Source organism: Apodemus sylvaticus, chromosome 21 (assembly GCF_947179515.1).
Source record: "Apodemus sylvaticus chromosome 21, mApoSyl1.1, whole genome shotgun sequence".
Classification (NCBI taxonomy): Eukaryota; Metazoa; Chordata; class Mammalia; order Rodentia; family Muridae; genus Apodemus; species Apodemus sylvaticus.
In genome coordinates, this window is record NC_067492.1 from 48918440 (window position 1) to 48944074 (window position 25635).

Here is a 25635-nt window from a genome sequence, read left to right on the forward strand (position 1 = left end):
ACTGTCAGATTAACCTGGATAGTATGGAAGTGAGAAGCCCATGTAGGAAGATAACAGAAGATATCTGTATTCTGTATGACAGACATGAATATTCATGACCACAGAAGTCTTCAAAGCAAGTAGTTAAGGATTTGGTCCAGTAGGTCTCCGTGGTTTAGCCTACACACTCTATTGTGTCATTTCTGAGTCTAGTTTTTCATAGACTCACCCCCAGAAATTGTACATGATTCAACTCCCCTTCTATGAAGCTCTAACACAAGCTGGTTTAATACAAGCTGTGTCCCTGATTTCTCAATCTAGAATTCCAAATTCCTTTTGCTTCTGATACCACTATTTTGTATTTTATAAATTTTAAACCAAACCCTCCATGCCTTCAAATCCAAACCCTAGTGTTCCTTTCTGATCTTTCTTAAATGTGTCCACTGCTCACACAGTATGTTCATAGCTTTATCACTTCTTGTCTGCTCTACCATTAGAACACATTCTTCTTCCCTGGCATCCTTCTCTAACATCTCATTCATACCAGGAGTTGCCCACACCCTTCTTTTTATAATTTTATATTTGTTTATCATGTTAAAACCTGCTAGCCATTGTTCAATCTAAACTAGCGGCTAAACAATATAGTCCACTGCCCAAGTTTATGGAAAACTCTGCATTTTGATTCATGTGGATTTACCTCATAACGAAACAATTGCCATTTGTCTTAAAGATATATTTGTTTATTTTATGTGTATAAAATGTGTGCCTAGGTGTGTGTGTGTGTATGTGTGTGTGTGTGCGCACACGTGCTCTGCATGTGGGCAGTGCCCTCAAAGGCTGGATGAGTGTATGGGATACCCTAGTTATAAACAAATGTGAGACAGCTCATCTGGGTTCTGGGAACTGCAGTTCTCTGCACAAGCAGAATGTGCTTTCAAGAGTGGAGTCATAGTCCAGAACCTTGTTTCTTTGTGAGACGAATCTCCAGGCTTAGTTTGAATGTGTAGTCAAGAATGAGTGTGAATTTCAGCTCCTCCTGCCCCCACCTGTCAAGTGTTGTAATTAGAGGAGTAAGCTACAATGCCTGGTGTAAAGAGAGCTGGGGATAAAAACCACGACTTTGATCATGCTAGACAAACTGTCACCATCTGTGGCACATTTCAGCCCCAGAATCCGTAGAGCATTGAGTAGAGGACAGTGCAGTGAGCGCTGAGTAGCAAGCCCCAAGGCTACCCCAATAGCCTTCTGTGAAATAAAGTTATATGATCGAGAACGGGCAACGCATGTTTTCTGAAGTTCTCCGAGACCATGAATATTATAAAGCATCCTGGTTCATGTAGACAACGTCCAAAGTTTCTGAGAGTATAAGTAAGCTTTATCATATAACAATGACTACTGTTGTTATTAGTTACATATTGTTATAAAATTATTGTTACAAAGCTTGGGCTGTAAAAACAGCACATTGTAGAAATACTGGCCATCCATGTTTCAGACCCACTGGTTTATGAATGTCTCTTATTGCTGAAAATAATGCCAGCTAAGAATGAGGAATGTCACTGAAACAAGCATGAGCAAATTTTACTCTACTCACCTAAAACAGATGATAAATTACTAAATTTTATTTGAAAAGCTGTCAATTTCATGGCAAATGTGGAACAAAAATAGTTTCCTTGGATTTTGGCATATCGATCAACAAGGTGAGGAGGCAAGGTTGACTTGGTAGAAACGCCTAGGTATGGACTTTGAAGCAACTAGAATAACATTGATGTTAACAGGGCATCGTAAGCTGGAGGTGAGACTGTGGGTGTAGGCAATCTTGAAGGGCTGCTTTACTACCACACTGAAGGAGCTTCAGTGTCTGTGCAGAAAGCATGTTCCAGTTACAGTATTTGAGGACTTAAAAGTAAATAGCACCAGGTGTATGAGAGGAGAAAGTCAGAAACTCAAATATCAGCAAACCAGTATCTATGAGCTTCCATTTTCTCTTCTGATCTTCTTTGACCTAGACAAACATAGCCCTGGTCTCAGAGATTATCCTTAGTGTAGACCGAGTCCAGACCCCTGTTGTTAGCTAAGATATAGGATTTAGGGCTCCTGATACTCCAAAAAGAATGAAAAATCTCTTTTTACTCTTCACTCTTGTGCTTCAGGTCCATGTAATCTCGCTGTGACAGTGGTGAGCAGGGGCAGTGAAAGCAGATGACACGTGGGCTGCTCCAACTCACAGATCCCGTAAACCATGAGAGGAGGGCTTCTCTAGGGGAAGACGAGAGCTCAATTGCGTGGAATGATTTGCTTCGCATCGCCTTCATCTCTGCTCTCCTGCTATGTGGTCCCAGAAAGAGGGTGGAATTCTACCGCAAAAAAAAAGGGCAAATGATAACAATGGAGAACCAACCAGGGAAAGCTGCTGGGCACAGCACAGTGCCAGCAAGGTCATGGAAAAGAAGAAGGAAAAGAAAAAGACCTCTTCATGTTGTGTACGGACTCCACACCTCACTCCAGGCTGCGAGTCTGAGGTAGGAATGGAGACCACAGATGCTGAAAAGAGAGTCAAGAAGTCAGATCATCAGGAAGGTCTCAATGTAGCTGGATGACGAATATGAGGGTTAGAGCCAGAGGACACATCATTTGGAGAATAGGAGTGAAAATGAAGATTGTCTCCAAATAAAAGGATTGAACACAAACACTTAGCCACAAACAACTAGAAAACACCGTTTTAAATATGTTGACAAGAGGTTCAAAATAAGTTTAAACATAACTTTTTCAAATATACAAAAAGGATTTATTCATCAAATATATTAATACCAATGATGTGTATCAAAAAGTCTAGATAAGTAGACACACTCTGATAAATAATTAGAAGACAGAGTATTAGTAAAGCTAATACTCCACTTGCCCCAAGCTGATTCATAGACTCTGGATGAAAGCAACCAAAATCTATGAGCAAATGTTTGGCGAGTTCTTTGAGCTGGTTTCTGAGGTTCAAGGAAAGGCAAAGGAAGCCAAGTAAGAGCTGCTTTAACTGGTTGCTACTAGAAACTCATAGAAACCATGCAGCTATACATGCTACATAATACAGCTCAGATGCATTAGTACAACAAAATAAAAGAAGAAACAGGCAATATGCTTAATTTATTTCTGGAAAAGTTATAAGCAAGGCAATGGAGAAAAAAGGATTTTCTCTAAATGGTGCCAAGACAATTAGATCTTTATTTGTATTAAAAACAAAATTCTGTTTGACCTTTACAACTTTAGCAAAAAAAGAGTAGTTTGTGGAACTAACACTTATAAAAATTATGCAAGGGACATTGTGAACTGGAATAGGTGAGACCAAATTCAAACCTATGGAAAGAGAACAGTATCAGGAGAGGGAAGGTAAATTACAATAGAGCCAACTTTTGGAAAGTGAAGGCAAGAGAATGGTGGATTCAGTGCTAGCCCTGGGCTAAATAATGAGGCTATCTCAAAACATCAAAGCAATGGGGAGAGAGGGTGGGAAAGGGAGATGAGGAGAGAGGGAGGGAAAAATTAAAGATAAAGAAATATCCAGAAATAGGGACTTCATCAAAATTGACATTATTTCTTTAGACAATGTTGTTATAAGAATACAAGGACAAATGTTTGGCTAAAAGAAAGATTCCAGTATGGACTGTGTGAAAAAAACCTTGAACTATAGCTATCCAAACTCTGTAGCAATGAAACAAGAAGACAGCCTAAATAATCAATGTGTGAAATACTTGACCATTTACATTTCAAAAAGAGGGCATGCAGATAGCAAAAGGCAGGTGAGGAGATGACCTACAGCCAGAGAAGATATGCTTTGATGAAAACTAAAATCACTGTAATATGCTGTTTCAACAGCTTGGCCAATCAGGGAGGCTGTACACTGCCTGGCATCAAACATTTCATTGGTTTCTTATAAAGCCAAACACCTCTCAGATGACCTAGAAGCACAGATTCTAAATAACTATCCTAGAGAAATAAAAACCCGTGATCACTTTAAAAAGTGCACACAACAGTCTCATTCGTAATTACCAGACAATGAAAAACCTTAAATGTCATTTAATATGAATTATTAAACTACCTGTGCTATATCTACACTGCAGAATATTATTTATCAAGAAAAGAAACTTGATAGACATCAAAACTTGTATGGATTGTAGGTACTAGGCTGAGTGAATGAAGCTGATCTCTAAGGATTAGATACTCTAACATATCAATTAGTCAACTTCTTTCTATTTTAAACATTAAAAATCTACTAGAAGGGGAAATAGATCCTCTGGTGACAGAGAATGCTTTGGGTGGCGATCCAGTGAAGGGCCAGCTCTACATTCTGACTGGGGTACTCTCATGAGAATGTAGTTTTACACCATTATTTACAGAAATGTAAGACCTATTTTTATTCTATTAGTTTATGAAGCTGAATAAATGAGAGAGAAGATTGTCATCTTCTCTGACAATAAATTAACAATCAAAACAACAATTTCTTTTGAGAATATAAAGAAGCTCATGTTAAGAGGATTTCTCTTCCATTTCAACCAAATTTAATTTTTAATATTTCATTAGGATACCAGAGTCAACATACATATTTTATATTATGCACTATGCTTTTAAAGTAACCAAAGGACATTAGAGATTGTATATATGTATGTGTGTGTATGTGCATTTATATGTATATACACATATATGCATATATATATATATATATATATATATATATATACACACACACACACAAAACTAGATAAATATAAAAGTCTAAAGATTTAAAAGAAAAGAATGTATATATTTTTAAGGCTGGAACAAATTATCATGGCAGCTAGGCAGAGTTTTTGAACTTCCTACAGAACTATTTTATGTGAATGGCTTTCAAATGTTACAACACTAATCAAAATAGATTTAGATATTAAACACGTACATGACAATCATGGACCATTGGAGCACTCCATTATTAAAGACTGATGATAAAGCAATATTTAATATTAAGATTTTGAGGTACATATTTTTAATCAGACAATTTTTTTGTGAGTTTTGTGTTGGCTTTTAATAGTAGGAATGAGTAGAAGAGGTTTCTCCAAGAATGCCAGAACTAAAAGGTCAGAATTACAGTGTGAGAATATGATTTTAAAGTATAATGTATTTCAAAGAAATTCAATGAGTTTTAAATTATGGGAGGCATGTACTCTGAAACTGAACAGCTTTCCTGACCTACATTCTCATGCTTAATTGCTTGTGGGTTTGTTTTGAATTCTTCTGTGACTCACTAATCAAATCTTCCAGTTTTCCAAGTGACATTTTCTTTACTCTCCTCTTATTTAGCAACATCTTCCATCAATAATTCTTTGAAATGCATAGAAATTCTACAGAAATATAAAAATAATGTAAGATTAATAGAAAATAGTCATTACTTTAAAAACACTTGTTAATTATCATATTAATCACTTCCAGTCACAGAAAGGGAACACAGAAAAGGACAAAAGTGTCCATCTTTATGAAAATTCCCATACCAATACTAGAAACATGCAAGCTATCTGTTAGATGGACAGGTCTTCGGAGGAAAGGAAATAGGGAAGACAGAGGAGTTCTGTGTTGAGGCTGTTACTTTATAATCAGAGGCAGGTAAAGGTCTCAAATGACATTTGAACAGGCACCAAAAGGAAGAGAATGAGCTCTCCATCTCCCTGAAGTAAGAGCATTCCAGGAAGCATATGGGTCAAAGGCCTTGAAATGAATCTGTGCTCTCATGTGCAAAAACAGCATAGATGCCAGGTAGCTAGGAGAAAAGGACTAAGAGAGCTGTAATACTTTTATGTCTATTCTGTGATTAAATATTCTGAACATAAGTAATGCAGGGGAGAAATGGTCCATTTAACTAACAGTTCCAACTTATAGTCCATCATTACAGGAAAGTCACAAAGTCAAAGTCAGGACCTTCAGAGAACTATATCTCATCCACAGTCAAGTACACAGAGAGATGAACACACCAAGCATCTCATTTCCTTCTCTCTCTCTCTCTCTCTCTCTCTCTCTCTCTCTCTCTCTCTCTCTCTCCCCCCCTCTCTCTTTCTAGTTGGGAACCAGCATAGAGAATGGTGATACCCAAAGTGTGCTAAAACTTTCCATATCAGTTATCAACTCAGTCCTAATAGACCAACTCACAGGCCAATATGATCCAGATAACTCTTCTATAAGACTCTTCCTATGCGATTCTAGGTTGTGCCCAGTTGACAATTAAATTAACCAGTTCAAGAGAAACATATGAGTTTTATAATACAACCTAGCTAATTCTCACAGACTTGGCAACTCAAAACGACACTCCAATTTCATTGGCTCTGTGGATGAGAAATCATCAAGGCATCTAACCAAGTTTAATTCAAGATGTAGCCTGGATAATACATTCTCATTCTCTCATGGAGGCCATAGGGAAAAACATAATTCTTATGAGAGTTATGGAAGTGTATTCCCTTGTGGCTATGTGACCAAGGTTTTCGCTTCCTGTCAAGCTGTCAAAGTGATACTTAGTTCTCTATGTCTACTATCAAGTTATAGCCATAACGCTCTCTCCATAGAAGTTCCAACATAAAATATCAGGAATTCAAGGCCGATACCTAAACATAATAAAAACAGAATACAGCAAACCAGTAGCCAACATCAAACTAAATGGAGAGTAACTTGAAGCAATTCCACTAAAATCAGGGACTAGTCATGGTTGTCCTCCCTCTCCATATCTATTCAATATAGTACTTGAAGTTATAGCTAGAGCAATCAGACAACAAAAGGTCAAAGGAATACAAATTGGAAAAGAAGAAGTCAAACTATCACTATTTGTAGATGATATGATTGTTTACTTAAGTGACCCCAAAAACTCCACCAGAGAACAGCTGATAAACAACTCCAGTAAAGTGGCTGGTGGTTATAAAATCAACTTAAGCAAATCAGTAGCCTTCCTATACTCAAAGGATAAGCAGGCTGAGAAAGAAATTAGGGAAATGACACCCTTCACAATAGCCACAAACAATATAAAGTATCTGGGTGTGACTCTATCCAAAGAAGTGAAAGATCTGTATGACAAAAATTTCTAGTATCTCTAGAAAGATATTGAAGAAGACCCCAGATGATGGAAAGATTTCCCATGCTCGTGGATTGGCAGGATTAATATAGTAAAAATGTCCATCTTGCCAAAAGCAATATACAGATTCAATGCAATCCCCATTAAAATTCTGATGCAATTCTTCATAGAGTTAGAAAGAGCAATTCTCAAATTCATCTGGAACAACAAAAAACCCAGGATAGCTAAAACTATTCTCAACAATAAAAGAACTTCTGGGGGAATCAGCATCTTGGACCTCAAGCTGTACTATAGAGCAATAGTGATAAAAACTGCATGGTATTGGTACAGTGACAGGCAGGTAGATCAATGGAATAGAATTGAAGACCCAGAAATGAACCCACAAACCTATAGTCACTTGATCTTTGACAAAGGAGCTAAAACCATCCAGTGGGAAAAAGATAGTCTTTTCAACAAATGCTGTTGGTTCAACTGGCAGTTAGCACGAAAAAGAATGCAAATCAATCCATTCTTATCTCCTTGTACAAAGCTCAATCAAGCATTGATCAAGTAGATCAATGAACCTCCACATAAACCAGACACTCTGAAATTAATAGAAAAGAAAGTGGGGAAGAGCCTTGAGCACATGGGCACAGGGGAAAAATTCCTGGACATAACACCAATAGCTTATGCTCTAAGATCAAGAATTGACAAATGGGACCTCATAAAATTACAAAGTTTCTGTAAGGCAAAGAACACTGCCATTCTGACAAAACGGCAACGAATAAATTGGGAAAAGATCTTTACCAACCCTACATCTGACAGAGGGCTAATATCCAATATATTCAAAGACTTCAAGAAGTTAGACTCTAGAGAACCAAATAACCCTATTAAAAAGTCGGGTACAGAGCTAAGCAAAGAATTTTCAATCTAGAAATATCTAATAGCTGAGAAGCACCTAAAGAAATGTTGAACATCCTTAGTCATCCTCCTTGTTCCTCTTGGTTGTTTCTCATTGGTCTTCACTCTAAATGGTGATATCTCTTACACCACAGTTGGGTGTAGGAATTCTTCTGTTTTCATATTTCAGCATTCCCTTTTCAATAGCTCCAGCATTTCAATAGCCTTGACTATTCTTTGTGTTAGAAAAAACATACAAGGCATTGTGCATACTATATGTTCAACTAACCACTGAGTTATTCCACCAGTCCTCGTGTCTATATTCTGATATTGGTATCAATAAAATCCCTTATTATCTCTCCTCTTCTTTTTCTCAGCAGATTTACCTTGTTTCTCTTTTAATGGAAAGCAGAATCTAACAGTTATCCACACTGTATTGACCAAATTATCCTCCAGTCCTCCTTACTTCTTGTCAAAAGCCAATCATCCACCTATGGATAAGTGAAGTCCAAATAGGTGTCATAATTTAAACTATTTAAAATTGATCCCCCTTCCTGTGTACTGCCTACCTTTCTCCTCAGATCTTGCTTGTTGACACAGTTTCCCATCCTAGCAATCTTATAAGTCAGGTCTTCAAATTAAACAGGACTCTAATCTGCCTGAACTCTAAGCTAGTCCTATCTCTCCCAGTTGTCTTCATGCTGCTCCAAGTTCCCAGGTATCCATCCCCTCAGAACTTGTACCTCATGTTCTCACTTCAAAATTTATCTCAATTCAAAATGTCCTGTTGATTATTTTACTAGAAGAAAAATAAAAGTTCCTACAGTGGCCTGTACAGTTCTAGAGTCTGAACTCTTTCATCCACCCTTGCTAATGAGAGACAGGAAGCTAAATGAGTTACAAAGATCCACACCACAGGAGCAATGCTCTACACAACACCTCCCCCCTTCAGTTCGGGAAAAGAACAGGAAGACCATTTTGCCCACCAGTTCACATCTCATCCTCTCAAGCACATACATTAGTAGTCAAAGTGCCAAAGTAAGATGAAGGATGACGTATGACATTCACCTTAGACACGGGAGAGAATCAGATGGTTGAAAGCCAAAGGCCTCGATCTGGAGGTTTCAGGAGAAATGGATCTTATATGAAGAATGAAAAGGGTCAAAGCAAAGGTGGTTGGGGAGAGCTGGCAAGAGTGTGAGGGTGGACCTCAGATATCATAACTCACTTGGAAAGTAGAAGCTATCAGGAACAGAGTCAGCATGAAAGATAAAGAAGGGCACATGTCCATGAAGATGGGGGATAACAAACGGCATCCTGGAATGCCTCGTGCTATGTAAAAAAAATTGCAATAAAAATAAACAGCGAGTTTAGTCAAAGTGTGCTAGGGCAGGCAGTCTTCATAATGAGAGATTCTATAAGGGCTGCAAGAACCCATCAAATGAGTTAATTAGGATTCTAACTTGTTCTGCCATACTGTCTGGACTCTGCACTGATAAACAATAAACCATCTGGTGAATATTCTGGAAGTCAAATGTGGTTGGTTTTCAAAGCTGAAACAGCGTAAATAGAGCCATGAAGATTTATATGCAATTCTTATATTTTCATGAGGGAAACAGGAATATTGTTTTTTATCTATCCCAAATGTAGGGACCAGCAATTATTAATCAGTTATCTTCTACCAAATTTCTACAGAGCTCCCAAGAAACTCCATTCCTTCCTTTGTTTCTTCCCCCTCAAAATGTTATTTCAGATTTCTGGCTGTAGCAAGAAGCATCTATTAGTGAAATGAAAGATCCTTGCACAGTTCTAAGGACTCATATAAAGAAAGAATAAGTTTGGCGTTTTTTCTAAACTGAAGTTCAAATTGAAAGAAGAGATATATGGTATGCCATAATATTAAATTTTACAATTCAAAAGAAGTTATTATATTTTGTGCAAATTTCTGGTAACTAGATGAGATGTATTCCTAGTTTTAAAAAAAAAAAGGATTGACATGTTTTAGCTAACCCTGGATTTAGCCCCCTTTTTCCTGTTATTGCTGGACAAGCTTTTAGTCCCTTTGAATACCAGTGTGACACTGATGAGTGAAGCCTATAGCCCAAGAACAATCCCTAATTCATTCTGTGGAAACCGATTCGTTGGAAGTACTGACAGGTATCTAAGACTCGTGTCAAAAAACGTTCATGGGAAATGGATATGGTTTTGTTCTCGACTGCCTGTGTCTGGTGCTCTGAGGAACTCTTCCTTCTGCTATACTAATTGATCTTTCTTCTGAGTAAGTCACATTTGGGATGAATTCATCTCTCCTTATTTCCTTCCTTGGGTTCTTCTCATAGACTATATTGTCTATATAGCAGCAGGAGCTCCCCTATGTGCCTCCTCTGTGCTGGCTTATAGTGCTCTTTATGTAAAGAGAAAATGTTTTCTTCTAAGCATCTCATCTTCTCCCATTAGAATACACACATTATCTACAATGTTCTGATCCATAGTGTGCTTCCAAATTACTTCAGCAGAGAATTCTTCGCTTCCTAAATGTGACCAGGGAACCGTTCATTACCAAGAAAGATAGGCAAACTTCTTCCTATAACTCCCTTCAGAGGCTGTTAAATACTTTATTTCCAGAATATTTCCAGCAAGAAGTATATATGCAAAGCATCTTCATTTTCTGTGCAGGGAGTTCACAGGCCTGGACTGCACAGAGTATTAGGCTCAGCCCTGTGCTGATCAATCCTCACTGTCAACTTGTCTGGATTTAGAATCTCCATGGAAAAGCGCTTTTGGGCTGCCTAAGAAAAAAGGTTTAAATCAGTGGGAAATACTATTCTACTGATGTAGGACATCATTCCATGGTATGGGGTCAGGAACTGAAAAAAAAAATGAAGGAAGCAAACTGGGTACCAGCCCTTACCTGCCTACGCTTCCTGATCATGGACCCATAAACAGGTTCATCACGGTCTTCTGGTATGCCTCCCCTAGTGTGATGGTGTGTGCTCTCAAATTGTAAATCAAAATAAACTCTTTCCTAAGCTGCTTTTGTCAGATAGTTGATCACAGCACCAAAAGAACAACAAGAAAAGCAAAGCCCTTTTTTATGCAGCCATGAGCAGTGTGAGGGTCACACAAACTGTGGTCCCATCTACGGCTTTGTGACCATTTTCATCTGGATGAGTATTGTCAAATGCCGATACCTGTCGCAATTCCTGCCTTCTCTTAAGCACACCAGTCTCTGTAACTAGGCTTCACTCTTCACAAGGTCAATGAGCGTCATCTATAGACCTGACTATCATACCTGTTGCTTTCAGAGGTAGAGTAAGTGCTAGGCTTGGGTTTTTACTAGCAACAAGGAAATGCATAACTCCGGGAGAATGCATTGTCTGAAGTTATTTAAAGAACTGTAGTGAAATCTAACAACACTCATTTTAGTCTAGAGAGATGGCTACTGACCAACTACCATCTTAGCCAATACTTCGCTCTCTCAGAGTTCTGTAGGCTAGAGTATGAACTTATAGTACCAGAGTGACTAAATTCTGAAGGGGGATCTCATTTTGGCTTGCAGTTGGCTATCTTCAGCTATGTCCTCACACAGGGAAAGAGAACAAGTTCTCAGTTCCTCCTATATGAACTCAAATCCCAGGAATCTCCCTTCTCATCAACCCACAAAGCCCCTCACATTGCCTTCCATAAATGGCATCTGTTGTGTCACACAACACTTGGAGGACTTCTCTCCAAGGCACCATTATTCAATGTTTGGTACCCTTAGAATGCTTCACAAACAGTTTGGTACTCATGTAGACATTTATTATGTTTTACAAAATAATCAAATACAGAATATATGTCACTACATACATGTTGTTTATATGTGGTGAGAACATCAGATTGTATAGGGTGTGTAGATATCTGTCTTATAACAACATAGGTAGCCCTGAGAATTATGAGCTAAAGTATTAATGGCCAAGAACCATAGTTGCCCTTTGGAGCACCATTCTCTGAGCTACATCTTTGTGAGGGCAGTGTATGATGAAGGTAAGAAGGCATTGATCAGCCTTGGATCATTTAAATCCCATTTTTTGGAAAAAAAAAAACAGAAAGCAAATGTGGTCTAGGTTTTATGGAAATCTCAGGTTGATGTGTCTAACAGTAATAGTGTGTAGTGTTTATTATAGACTGTGTAACAGGCACTATTACAATTGCCTTCCATTCATTATTTTTAAAAGTATAAATGACATGATATTCTTAGCTCCAGTTACAGACCTTCTAAGAACCCAAACTAGTGTCTCTGCTTCTCCATTCCTAAAACTTCTTTAAGGCAACCAACATGTCAGTCCTACAGTCTGCTGTGGAACCTCATGCGTCACATAGATGTGGTGACTGAACACAGATGACTCAAAAACTAAAGAGAAAACTCTCCTGGAGTGACTGCTCATGTGTAATTATAAGTCATTACTTTCCTCTTTGCTTTCAGGCTCCCCTACAGCTACATGAGTAACCAGGAGCCTCTGCTCAAAACCAACTCCATTTAACTTGTCTGGAAAGTTCTCTGCTTCCTTTCTGACTCACCTCCCTGCAGGAGGGCACAGGACAGAAAGTGTGCGAGCTTTCTCTGAAGACAAGAACTGTAAGATGTAAAACTAGGAAAAAACACATCCACAGAAATGGCACATATTCCCATTTTTAGTCTCTCTGATCATAAAATTCAAATAAAACTTTGCTTGCTATATTATTTTATATTCAGGATTGGGCATTTTGAAACTCAAAGACTTCAAAGACATTGCAAAGATAATCTGTCAGGAACTACTACAATTCCATAATAAATATTAGATGTATTTCTACAATTTTCCTCTTTCTACAGCCTGCATCTTACCACTTTTGCCAGTCTATTCGTCAAGTGATCTTGTCATGAAACAAAACAAAACAAAACAAAACAAACAAAAAACCAAGACATAGCCATTGGTAGTATGTGATTCACAGTGAAGGGGTCAGTGACAAAGATGACATGGGGGAAAGAGGAGGGAGCAAAGTTGCCTCCTTGTGATCCAATGAGAAGCTCATTTACACTGAATCTGGCACATGCATCTATAATTTAGGTCTTTTGCTGGTGTTATTCTCAGCACAAGACAGGTTGGGAAATTGAAGCAAAGTAATTAGTTCCTGGTGACAGTAACTTCTCTCATTCGAGTCTCAACTGATCCTTCCTTGCTCTTAAATGCCAATGCACTCATGCCCTGCAGAAATCCATCTGCACTGGAACTAGGAGCCAATGTCAGCAGCCAAAGCATTTAGTGTCAGTGGGCAATAGGCCCAACAAGCAAACACAACAACCTTAGGAGACCACGCTCCTATTTACCATGCAATCCCCTGATATAAATCTTCAATTTGATTTTAGATAAGAGAACAATATTTTCCATGCAAATGTAATAAGTTCCAAATACTTTGACTGGTAGGTTACTCATCCGATTACAGGCAAGGCTGAAAGTAGACATCTCCCACGGCATTGAGGAAAATAACCCTATTATGGTGGTTTAAACTGTGTTTATTTACACATGTATTTGTTTTGTGGTGCTGAGGATGGAACTTGGGGCTTAGTGCATACTAACTAAACAACTGCCATGTGCCTGAGCTTGAGCACAAATGTCATGACTGGGAAAGGACAGCTTGCTGGAACTGCTTCTCTCTTTCCAGCATGTGGGTCCATAGCATCAGACTTAGGTTGTCAGGATTAGCAGCAAGCACCTCCTCCCACTGAGCCAGCTCACTGGCCTCTGAGCTCTGACTCTATTAGAAGCCAGTCAGACTGCATTCCATAGTGGTAGCACTCAACTGGATTCCACTTAGTGAGTCAACACTGGAGGGCCTGAACTGAAGAGCTATCAGAATAAACAAGCTTTAGGAAGGACAGACGTTCCCCTGGTGCTCCCCAGGCTGTGCTTTCAATCACTCCCACGTGTGAATATGAAATAGGACAGATAATTAATCAACAGAAAATCCAAAGATAGCCTCGTGGGAAACAGCTGAAGGCTGGTGACCTTCTTATCACTGCTCAGCCTCTTATTAGCTTGGCTGGACCAGGAAGGATGAGCTCAAACGAAAGACAAGAAGGAAGTCACTGGTCAGAAGGAAACTGAGTCAACTGGAAGCCATGGATATGGATGGTGACTTGATCTTACTGAGAACACGCCTGGATTATTTCACATTTCTAGGGGACTGGTGTAAGAAAATTTGGGGGTAAGAAATATGGGATGAACACCAGAATATTGAAGTGCCTAAGCTATATATGAGCACACAGAAACATGACCATGACCAAAGTCTAAATTTAGCACGGAGAACATAAGACAAAGTGATAGCACGGAAATATAAGAACTCTGACTTCACATTAGGAAAGCATTCAGTGACCATACACAAGACAAATGTGAAGGAAGATTAACATGAAAGGTGATGTGTGTAGCTACTGTAAGGTTGATGTACAGACCTCTACCAGGCTATGGTGGAGAAACTTGTATGCCTGGCTGAAGATTCCACATTTGTGTGTGCCCAGTTTTGCTTGCTGTGGATAGGAGACTCATGGGTGTGGAGGGGGCATCATGTGATGTTTTAAGAAGAAATATGCACAATCAGATGAGAGTTTCAAGAAGAGATAGTCGATGCTGAGATTCTGACATTTCTCATTTGAGAAAATTTTTCATTTTATTAAGAAAGGAAAGAGCTTTCAAATGAAGAGTAAAGCTTGCTCTGGCATAGTTAAAACAAATAATAATTGTGAAATATTCATGTGCTATATATAATCAAGCTTGGAAGAATTTATCATGACCTCAACCCTAGACAAAGATCTACAGGTAACTAGGGAATGCTGAAAGCAGGGAAAATAATTTTCTCCAGGAAAGATCACACCAGTTGGTTATCTAGTATGAAGTGGTCATCCCTGAAAGCATATATACAAGTAACATAAGAACACACACACACACACACACACACACATACACACACAAAATTAAAGAAAAGGAGGCTGTGAATTTGAAGGAAAGCAAGAGATAAGAAATGTGGAAGGGTTTGGAGGAGGAAAGTGAAGTAGTTAATGATGCAATTATATTATAATCTCAAAAAAATCAAAACATTGTGTAAGAGAGAGAGAGTGGACTCTTTGAAAGTTTTTTTTTTTCTTGCAGGTTTTGTTTGATTTGCAGAAGTGGAGATCTCCACAGTCAGGAGCGAGAGTGTGAGCTCAATGGGGCCCTCGAAGCCCTCACGGTGAAACGAGAGAAAAGACACTTGACACATGAGTTGAAAGTGAATGTCCATTTGATGAAGTCCCTACTCATGGGTGTGCTGAAGAATGTGATTATGATAACACAAACCTCACAGACAAAGTAGACAGCACCTTCCCTATTTTCTTGGAATATTCTTTTTGCTACTATCGTTATAAATCAGGATTTACTAAACTACATAAGTAAGTATTTTTACACCTTGCAGACTAATACGTTGTTAATAAATGTTCCATAAAGAAATTGGCTCACAATCAATACAAATAAAGCTGCCTGTGACGTGTATCCTTTGAGTTTCCCAAAGGACCTCAGAGGGCTAGAGAGGTCAGAGAGGAAGCAAGCCTGTTTTTCTTTTTATTATGAGGACTTCAACCATTTTTATCATCAAATTCATTTCTCTCAGAGAACATATACCAATAAGAAGTGGGACTCTAGCACGTCAAAAGTCACTGTTTGCACAGAGATGGTGTAAATAAAACAGGAGAGCAGATATGTGATGATAATGATGAACATGACTCTAGGAAGCATCAGAAACTCTATCAGGAGATCTTCACAGGTAAATAGCTCTCTTTGTGTACAGAGGTTAACCTTCACGTGATTCACATTTAAAAGGAGTTAAGACTTCAGGCTTTTCTGTACAAATTGAGTAGCTCCTGAAGTATCTGCTAAACATATCCTGTCAGTGTCTGAGAAGTTTAAACCAATTTTCAAACTAATGAATCCCATGTCTTTGAAACAATGAAAAACTAAACAAGTGCTGATTGGCTTTCATGGCCTTACCTCCAGTCATGAGAATGAATTAGACACATAAAGAAAAGTACAGAATATGTAACTGCAGGATCTAAACCTAGTGAATGCAAGGAAAACATATTGATATAACATGATAATATTATTATCAGTTAAATAATCGATGGCTGAGGAGAACCTGCATCAGCTCCTATTTCAGCTAGACTATTTATAGAATGCCTAATCTAATCCTTTAAAGAAAGAAGAAACTACCCAAATATATCAACAAAGAAAAATATTAAAATAACTATTATCCTTTTCTGTGTTGGCATTATTATAAAATCTCATGTGAGTGATTTGTGGGATCCTTACAGCAGGCCCTGTAAGACAGACAGTATTGGCATCCATGTCTCACAGATATGAAACTGAGCTTAGGACTTGTGATGGAGCTCATATGGTAGCTTCCCTAGCTTACACAAAGTGCTGGGTAGGCCCCTGAGTACCACATAGCTGGGTGTTGTGGTTTATGTCAATAGTCTTAGAACATGATGGATAGATGAAGGTCAACTAGAAGTTCATGGTCATTCAGCCTCAGAGTATTCAACTATTTTGCAAGTCTATAGAAGAGGCAGGATTTAGACTCAGGAGTAATTTTAAATTAAATATTCTATTTCTTTATTGTCATGAACTAATAGTTACATGCTTTGCATTTTTCGCTAATTTTTAACAAATGGGTAGAATATCAAGGGCTTCTACAAGATAACTGATGTTAGAGACCATTGCGGACATCTCATATTAGTGATTCATGGGATCAAGATAAGAAGGATTAGAAGAAGGAAATCAAGAAGGGTTAGAAGGAGGCAATTAAAGGAGCAAATTATATAAGGATATTTAAGCTTCAATATATTAAAAATTATTGTTAAACATTTAAAGGGTAAATTAAAAATTAATTCTAAAAAATTCCAGACATAAGTTATAGCCATGTCACATTTGCAAATTTCTGACTTGATTTCAAGGAAGTTATTAGTAAAAAGCTCATGAAATTATTAGTAAAAAGTTGTTTTTATTTTTCCTAGGAACTTTTGTACTCGTCTTCTGATTGGGACCTCCCTGTGGTATATGCTAGATAGGATGTCAAAGTGATAAAAGCCAGGACTTAGGATTCAGGTAAGAATCCACTTCTTGATCATTGAAATTTTACATATAAATAAAGAATAAGTCCACACCTCTGCCATTGGCAGATTAGAGAATTGTGCAGGTTATAATTTCAAGTAAACTAAACAAAATACTAATGAATGCTTGAAAAAATTAACTTTAAAGCAAGAAACAATGGGAAAGGTGTTTATGTTTTCCTCTAGTACAACGTAGGGATTGGGACCTTATTGCATTTATTATTAATTTACCCATCCATCAACCACAGAAATCTTTTGTTTCTTTAATTAAGAGACATTAGAGGGAGAGAGTGAGCAGTCTGCCTGGGGTGGTTGCAAGGAAGGGTCTTGAGCTCAAGTCCTTATCCTACCTCATTGCTCTTTGATAAAGAACAAAAGAAGATTTAAGGTAGACAAGATGCCTTCAAAGGCACCATAGAAAAGGGAAACTTCTACTCCACTCCAGAGCTACAAGTTGAAAGTTGGTTCATAGTAGAAATATGTTTCTAATAGGAGGCCTCTCTGCAAGTGAGACAAACCCCCAGTGTGAGAACTCTGTCACTAAAGGACTCCAAGAAGAACAGCAAGTGTCAGTTTGAAGAAGCTTTCCTGTCTGTAAAGTAACTGAGTACTAGCTAAATTACTAAGAAAGGTAACACACGGGTTACACAGCAAGACCTTGAGAGACAGCGTCCATTCTCCCTGCTGAAGCAGCTGTGGGACTTTAGAGAATCACGTTGCCAGGGAACTGTTATGTCCATAAAATAGGAAAAAAAATATCATTATCCAGCCCTTTAGAACAGTAAATAATAGAAAAACAGAAGAAGCTTACTCTGTGGAGATCTGTGTAGGTGTAGGAACTGCTGTGGCAGAAACAGTAGGTTTGCGTGCAAGCAGGTCAGAGGTAAGCAGGGGCTAGGGAGGCACTGCTTCCTAAGACAGCCCACTCCCACTCCAGCCTCTGGTTTCCCTGCTGACTCATCCCTGCTCCTGCCTGCTCATTTCCTGAGCAGCCTCCTGATGTACTGCTCTCAGGTAATAGTTATCTGAGTGTTACTTTTGTTGCCAAAGTGACAATGAAGTACATACCATCCCTGTCATCCTTATCTCTGTAGACATATTCCACAATATTCAGCGTTATTCTCCTCTAAAATCAATCAGAGAAACTCTATTCTTCCCTAAACTGTTAGATAACAGTTAATTTATGTTAACATTGTTTAAGTTAGAAAATATTTTAGACATATATAACATTTAATTTTGTTCTGGTAGTTCTGTTGTAATCATGATTTAGACCTCATTGAAAGGCTAATAAAAGAAAACACAGAGCCTAGGGAGATGGCTCAGTGGGGAAAGCTTTTACTGTAGGAGTGTGAGGACTGGAATTCAGATTCCCCCAAACCATGCGAAAGTCAGACAGATGTAGCAGGATGTGAGGACAAGCTGAATATTTCTATGAGAAGATCAAAGATGAAGGAAAAAATGTGAATCTTAACCCAGGTTTTTACTTTCTCAAGGAGATTGCAATCCGTGGCTCACTACTGCTCTGAAAGTTACTTCTCTCACTCCTGGACAGATATTGGATGAGAAGCTAGGAGAGGGAGGAGAGGTTTATTTTAGCTTACGTTTGAAGGGCTCTGTCCATCACAGCAGAGAAGGCATGGCAGCAGGAATAGGAGATGGTTGTTTATCCAGCATTGGAGTTAGGAAGCAGAGAGTGGATAGGAAATGAGTCTAGCTATGAAAATGTAAGATCCTCCCCTAGTGACCCATATCCTTCCAGCAGGGCCACCTCATAAAGCTTACACAGCAATCCGAAAACAGCTCCAGGGACTGAGGAGCAAAAGTTGAAATGCAAGAGCTGATGACGTGTGCTTCACTTGCCAACAACAGCACACAAACATTATGCTTAGATTATCATACTTGCCAAGTTACAAGAATCTACTTAAGAATAAATCCTTGCTACTTGTCTTGCATAAAGCAATTAAAAACTTTTTAAGAAAGCCAATATCACAAATGAAATTTCCAAACAATATCCATTTTCTGAAGCCTAGCTCTGCTTCAGGCATACAAAGTGAAACTTTAAGATATAACATCAAGAAATTAAGACCCCTAAGGATAGAGTAGATGGCAGAGAAATAAATAAGGCTCCTACTATGGCTGTGACCTTCCTACAAGGCAGCAAAATAGAAACAATAAACTGAAGGATTAACTGAGTTCTTCTCTTCTTATATAACCAGCAGCCATGGGATCTCAGTCAAGCAGATGTAAATCGGAAATGGTGCTGCATGAATAACCTGGTACATTATTAGTATCGAACACAGTGCTTGCATGGAGTATATATGGTTAATAAATTATTCATTAAACATGTTGTCAGTATAATCAACTACAAAATGGTTACTGCTGTTATTTTCTGAAGAACCTGTCACTATTATTAGTACGTAAAAAAATCTTAGTGTTTGCTGACTAAATACATACTGAATAGAAGTACGAAGGAGACGGAACAAAGTCCAATGGAGTTTGAAACACTCCCTTCTTTTTCCTTCTCTCTGTGAATTTCCTAGCAGAAAAGTTTTACCACTTTGATTGCTTCAAGTGGTTGTTGGTTTCCATTGTGGTTGCTGAAGTATTGTCAAGAACGATGGATTGTTCTCTTGACTGCCAGCCCCACTCAGTAATATATCTTTGAAATTTTTCCATTCTGTTATTAAACAATAGGAAACATTACAGTATTCCTAAACTCGGATTGAATGCCTTCAAAAGTTTGGGACAGGCTAGAAAAGCATATGACTATCAGGTACTTGGATAGCAAATTGTGCTGAGTTGCTCTAGGAGTCCATGTTTCTGAGGCTGCTTGTAACCGATATGTATTTCCCTCAGTCTTTTGAACTAACAGCTGCATCCCATTTTCTGCCACTATGGGAAGCAGAGTAACATATTCGAGTTCTGCAGAGCATGCTAATATTCATCTACTTACTACCTAGTGTAAATCTAGGCACTGTGAGGAAATCAGACAGGTGAAAAATCACTGAAGAAACAGTCCAGTGTCCAAACCCTTGCTACCACTCAGCCACCAAGTATATGACATGTGACATTTACTCTTGGGTCTCAGTTATCTCTTGTTGTACAGAGACAAAGCTCATCTTTGAAATCTGTAACTTTCCAATCAGAAGGGCCTGGACTCAGGACAACTTTCTCTTATTTGAACATTGTAACTTTACAAAAAATGCTAAATAAATTGTTTTCCGTGTCTATTTGATTTATGGAATGGATTAAAGAACATCATAGGTTAATTTGATAAGGATTAAATGAGCCACCTCCAGCACACACACTCTCAGCACAAAGCACCCACTGTGCCGCTCCACTGTGCTCTCTTATAGCTTTGGTCACTTAAATAGGATTATTCAATATCTGCCACAATTAAAATTACAATCTGCTATAAAACAATTCTATATCAATCATGTGATAGTACAGAAATCAGGACTGTACAGCAGCAAACTGGAGAAAACCATCAGAAAACAGAATTAACATATTAAAGAAGCCAGGGAGATGGAACTTAAATAAACTAGCAAAACCAAGTCAATTTAGAAAAATAGTATAGAGGTCAGTATTAAATGAAGACACCAAGTCCATTTGGAAAGCTGAAACATTCCAAACTGGTGACCCTATACTATGTAAATTAAAAAAAACATGCATAGGAACCAGATTATATATCAAAGGGCTTTTCCCAAATATATGTCAACAATATTACTTTACAATTTAAAAGATACACAAATGAAATTTGAGACTAAATCAATAAATTATATGTATATTTCTTTCTTCTTTAAGTTTTCAATAAGAAAAATAATCCAATGTACATGACATCCAGCCTTAAGAACATGTAAGAGAAGCCACTCTGAATACAGGCTCCTCCTGTAGTGAGTTAGATGGAATTGTAGAATTTAAATTACATGTTAGTTCCCAAAGAGCTAGAAAGCACAGTCAGAAACTTCAGGTTTGACAAAGTGAAACAAACAGCACTATAAAATATCAGCAACCCAACAGGATGTCTACAAACATGTCTTATTTCTGTAGAAGTGTTCCGTTTTATTGTTTAAAAGCTAGAGTATGGAAAGAAGGGAAGTTATAAATAGTCAATGCAAATAAATATAAAAAGCAAATGAAAACAATAACAAAGAATGTTCCTTAACCCTGACCTAATGTTCTTCCAACTCAGAATCCCAGAGACAGTCCATCAAAAGAAGATAAATTAAATAAAAAAACCAAACAGAACAATTAGATGTTGTGAGCTAAAAACACACAGATTATACAGTAAGGCATAATCTACCTAGTTCATAGTAAAGAAATCCCATGAATATGACAAAAACAAGGAGAAAATAACACAGGCCATTCAAAATTAGTTTGAAAATTAATATTTTTCTAGAAAATAATTCTTTTTGTTACATTTAATATTTTCATACAATCACAATTAAATGGTTAGGAATCAGACACTTAGATCAAAATGGAAATGGATTCCTCTTTCATGTAATTCTAAAGATTTTGCATTTTGTTTTTTCTTAGTATTTTAAATTTGACCCTCCTTAATACTCTTTAAGGCAGTCTGCAAGTTCACCAGCTTTTATCACACTGAAGACTTCTCAATCTCATCCCTTAAGAGGAAAGGCAGGAGGAGGATGCAGACAAGTCTGAGGGCTAGCCTGGTCTGCAGAGCAAATTCCAAAGTTGGCCAAGGCTATATGGGTAGAGGCTGTCTTCACAATACAAGCTCTGGCTTCTGTTTCCTCCCCTCAGATGAATAAAATGTGTACTAATGTACAGCTTGTAGAAGATGCAAAAAAAAAAGAAAAAGAAAAAAAAAGAGTTCATAAAATGAGGAATAAAATGTTCCTCAATTGCACCAGAAAGCTGTGGATAAACCAAGCATGGTTTTTCTCTGATAGAAGCTAGAGAGACTTCAGCAGCCTTTTCAGAAGTCATACTTTGCTGCCTGAAGAATGTATATTAGTATAATTAGATAATATATTTCCTAATCAAGAGCAGACCTATCAGGATCAGGGAATTAAAGTAAGAAAAACACATGAATACAAATTCCACCAAGATACATAGAATACTTAATGAATTTCATTGAATGAAAATTCCTTAAATTTAATGAAATAAATTGTTGGCTCCTAGTGGTTCTTTGGAAAAAGAAAAACATTTATAAATACGTGTGAGTGTATGTGTGTGTTTATTGTAAGTTTTAAAAAGAAATACTCATTCTGTATTCTTCCTAGTATAAATATATTCTACAACCTTTTTAAGACGGTTCATCTCTGATATCAAAAGAAATTATGCTTAGAATTAGCTAGGATCTACTGATCTGCTTTAATTCATCAGTATTTTAAGCTCAGCATTGCAGGTAGGATATTGAAAAAGTTTGCTCACTTTTTCCTATCAGAAGCTACTACACTACACCAAACATATTTCAATCCTAAAACTTACTCATTAATAGAGTCATGTTTTATTAGAGAAAGTTATTTAATAGCATGATCACAGTTTGCATTTGCTTTCTTTCAAAGAATGCTATCACCTTACCCACCCCCCCCCACACACACACACATACTTCTTTTCCCACACAGCCTAATAATTCTGCAGCTGGCAGCAATTCTGAGAGTGAGCTGGAGTTGCCATCTTTATGGTATCTCCAGCCCACTGTCTGTGAGAACCAGGACTCTAGGTGCGGAGGCCACACCTGGGTGTTAACTAACATCTGAAAACAGAGAGACTCACCTCAGCCTCAGGGACAGCAGTTGCTCCTTGGACTTTAGCAGCTCCCCAACTTTAAAACTGGCACAGCCCAGGAAGCTTCTCTGGAAATAAGAAAGAATGTTTCCCATCAACTCCTGGGGTTCTTCCTAATTGTGTTGTGGTGGTGTGGCTCTCACACCAATCACACAGAATTCATTTAGAAAAGAAAGAAATAGTGAATCAATTAGCCCCCAAATATTTCAGTGATAAAAAGACAATACTGAACTGTCAGCTTCCTTAAAGAAAGATATTGACGACCTGGGAAGTGACAAGAAGTAAGATCCAGCAGTCAGGACTTCCCCACTAACTCTAATCTCCTCCCCGAGAAGAAAACTAGTGTCAAAGAGGGTGCTAAACGTTCAGTGTTCAGCGGATATTCCTCAAATCACTGGCAACAGCAACTCTCTGTCAAAGACATGAGAAAATCTGCTTCTTGGAGCTATTTTTACACAAGGCTCTGTTAGAGTTATAAATAGAAAGACAATATTTCTCTCCATCACAGAAGCATTTAGAGGCTTTGCTTCCATTTGTTGTTTTACCAGCATGGGACAATTTCAACTCAGCACATAAATAAACAGCACTTCTGTTATAGTTTCTAAAATTAGTTTTTAAATAGCTCACAACCAGGTGTCATGTTTACCAGTCAATACTGGGCATCTGCTCTCAATTCAATATAAAGAGTAAAATGGCAAACTGCTCCTTTCTGTCTCAGGGTTAAATTTTTTCATTGCTCCTGGCTGCTTGTGACTCGAATGTCACATTATGGCATAAATACCATAAGGTGTATTTCTCACTTTTCTAGAGGGCAGTGGCTAAACATAAAATTATCAAGCCCTATCATCGCCTAGGACATTGACACAGGGCAGCCTGGGATGTCCCACAACAGGGCATCAAGGTTTCTCTCAAACTTTCTTTTGGCACAGCTCTGTTCCAGACTATGTTTGAATGAGAAGTTTGGTAGAGAGTCTGAGACCAGTTGAATATTTCCATAAGAAAATAAAAAAGAAATCATTCCACATATAAAAAGAGGCTGTGTGTGTGTGTGTACTGAGTGATTGCTTTTGGAATCCAGGATAGATTTTTTTTTCTTTTGTAAAGTGTAGGTGTGTGGCCTGTGTGCATGCTTTTGTGTCATTTGGGTAAGCAAGGAGGCCAGGAGAAGGAATCAGATTCCCTGGAAGAAGAGTTACAGTTGTGAGCTGCCCTTTGGGTGCTGGGAACCTAAACCAGGTCCTGGGCAAAGTCTTCTGCCATCTTTGAAGCCCCAGGTAAAAAATGTAAACCTCTTTTCAAAACGCTACCTTAGAAGAACAGGTACAAAAAGGCATAAAGACACAAACATCTGAAAACACAACTTGGTTTTGAAATTGTAGACAATTCTATTAATGTTGGCCCCAACTAGGAAACCTAAAGTTCAGAACACCTGTATATGCACTCACTATTGGCTTACAGACAGTTCTGCTCCCTCTGCCCAACAGCTACCTAGCCACATCTTGGTCATCATCCTGCCACCCACCAGGTGCCAGTCAGTGTAGCAGTGGCAGCATTTGAAGAGGACTGCTTGACACCCCAGCCCTTCCTGCCTCCTCTCCCTCCTCTCTCCTCTCCCTCTCCTTTTCTTCTCCCTCCCCCTTCCCCTCCCCTCCCTCTCTCCATCCTTCCCTTGTCCCTCCTCTCTGTTCCCATGCATTCCCAGATGGCCTCTCTTCCTCTTTCTGTACCCCCTCTTTCTCTGTCTCTATCATTTTCAAGGTCCCCACTCTCTTCCCATACAATAAATCTTTATATTAAGTCGGTTGCATGATTCCTCGGGGAGACCCCAGCATGGGCCTGCCAGGAACTCTGCACTCACACCACATTCTATTTCATAACAGGCACCCAGTCACTGAGGCCTGGAAATTCTGAGCGCATACTATTAGATGGAAAAATACTCAGTGAAACCAAAGTGTGTAAGGAATAAGAGTGAACCGAAGCTGAAAACCAACACAGGGCCTTTATCAACACAGACCCGGAGTAACTGTGAACAATGGCAGAGAGCAGAGGATTCAGCAAACCCAAAGATGCACTGTCTGCCCTGACAGACAGCCCCTGGAGCAGGCGCTGACAGAAGGCACTCTCCTAAACTCTCCGCGGCTCTCATTCACCGCTTATTTTTCTTCATTTGTATTGAACACTAGCTAATATATTTAAATGGCTTATCTTAAACCTCTACAAATAATTGAGATTTCAAGTTCGACAAAGACGTTTATTTTCTCTGATACTCTCCCTAATGAATATACATTGGACACAGGAACACGATGTTAACTGGCACTGATAGATCCCTGCTTTCAGGCAAGTGACTCATTTATTTCTTTTTAAGACATCTCCACGAAGTGCCTCGCACTCACTGCATAGCATAGGATAGCTTTGATCATACAATTATCTTCCTGTCTCAGCCTCCTAAGAGCTGACATGTATCAACCACAGCACCCAGATCAATGAAGTTGTTTTAATACACGAAGGAGACAAACTCATTTTGCAGTTATTTATAGATCACTGTAACTCATAGAATGAGAATAAATGAAAATCCTGTACATATTATCTAGCAAAATGTCATTCCACCAATTTGCAATTTAAATCTTTGTGAATATGTATTTTGTTATGTTTTTAAAATTATGCATATGTGTGTTTTGGGGAAAGGGTATATGCACGTGAGTGCAGCTGCCCACAGAAGCCAACGATGTGGAATTCCATGGAATGGGAGTTACAAACAGTTGTGAGTTGCCATATGGAAACTAAACCTGGG

At 38.4% G+C, this 25635-nt stretch overlaps 1 protein-coding gene across 11 annotated transcripts in view; it reads right to left on the bottom strand.

The window, feature by feature from the left end:
* Positions 1 to 25635, bottom strand: part of Inpp4b (inositol polyphosphate-4-phosphatase type II B) — a 762101-nt gene that overhangs the window by 235621 nt on the left and 500845 nt on the right. For all 11 annotated transcript variants that reach the window (XM_052167328.1, XM_052167331.1, XM_052167337.1 and 8 more), the window contains one exon: positions 22833 to 22912. In XM_052167328.1, the coding sequence (XP_052023288.1) occupies positions 22833 to 22912 (80 nt within the window). The remainder of the gene's footprint in view (positions 1 to 22832; positions 22913 to 25635) is intronic.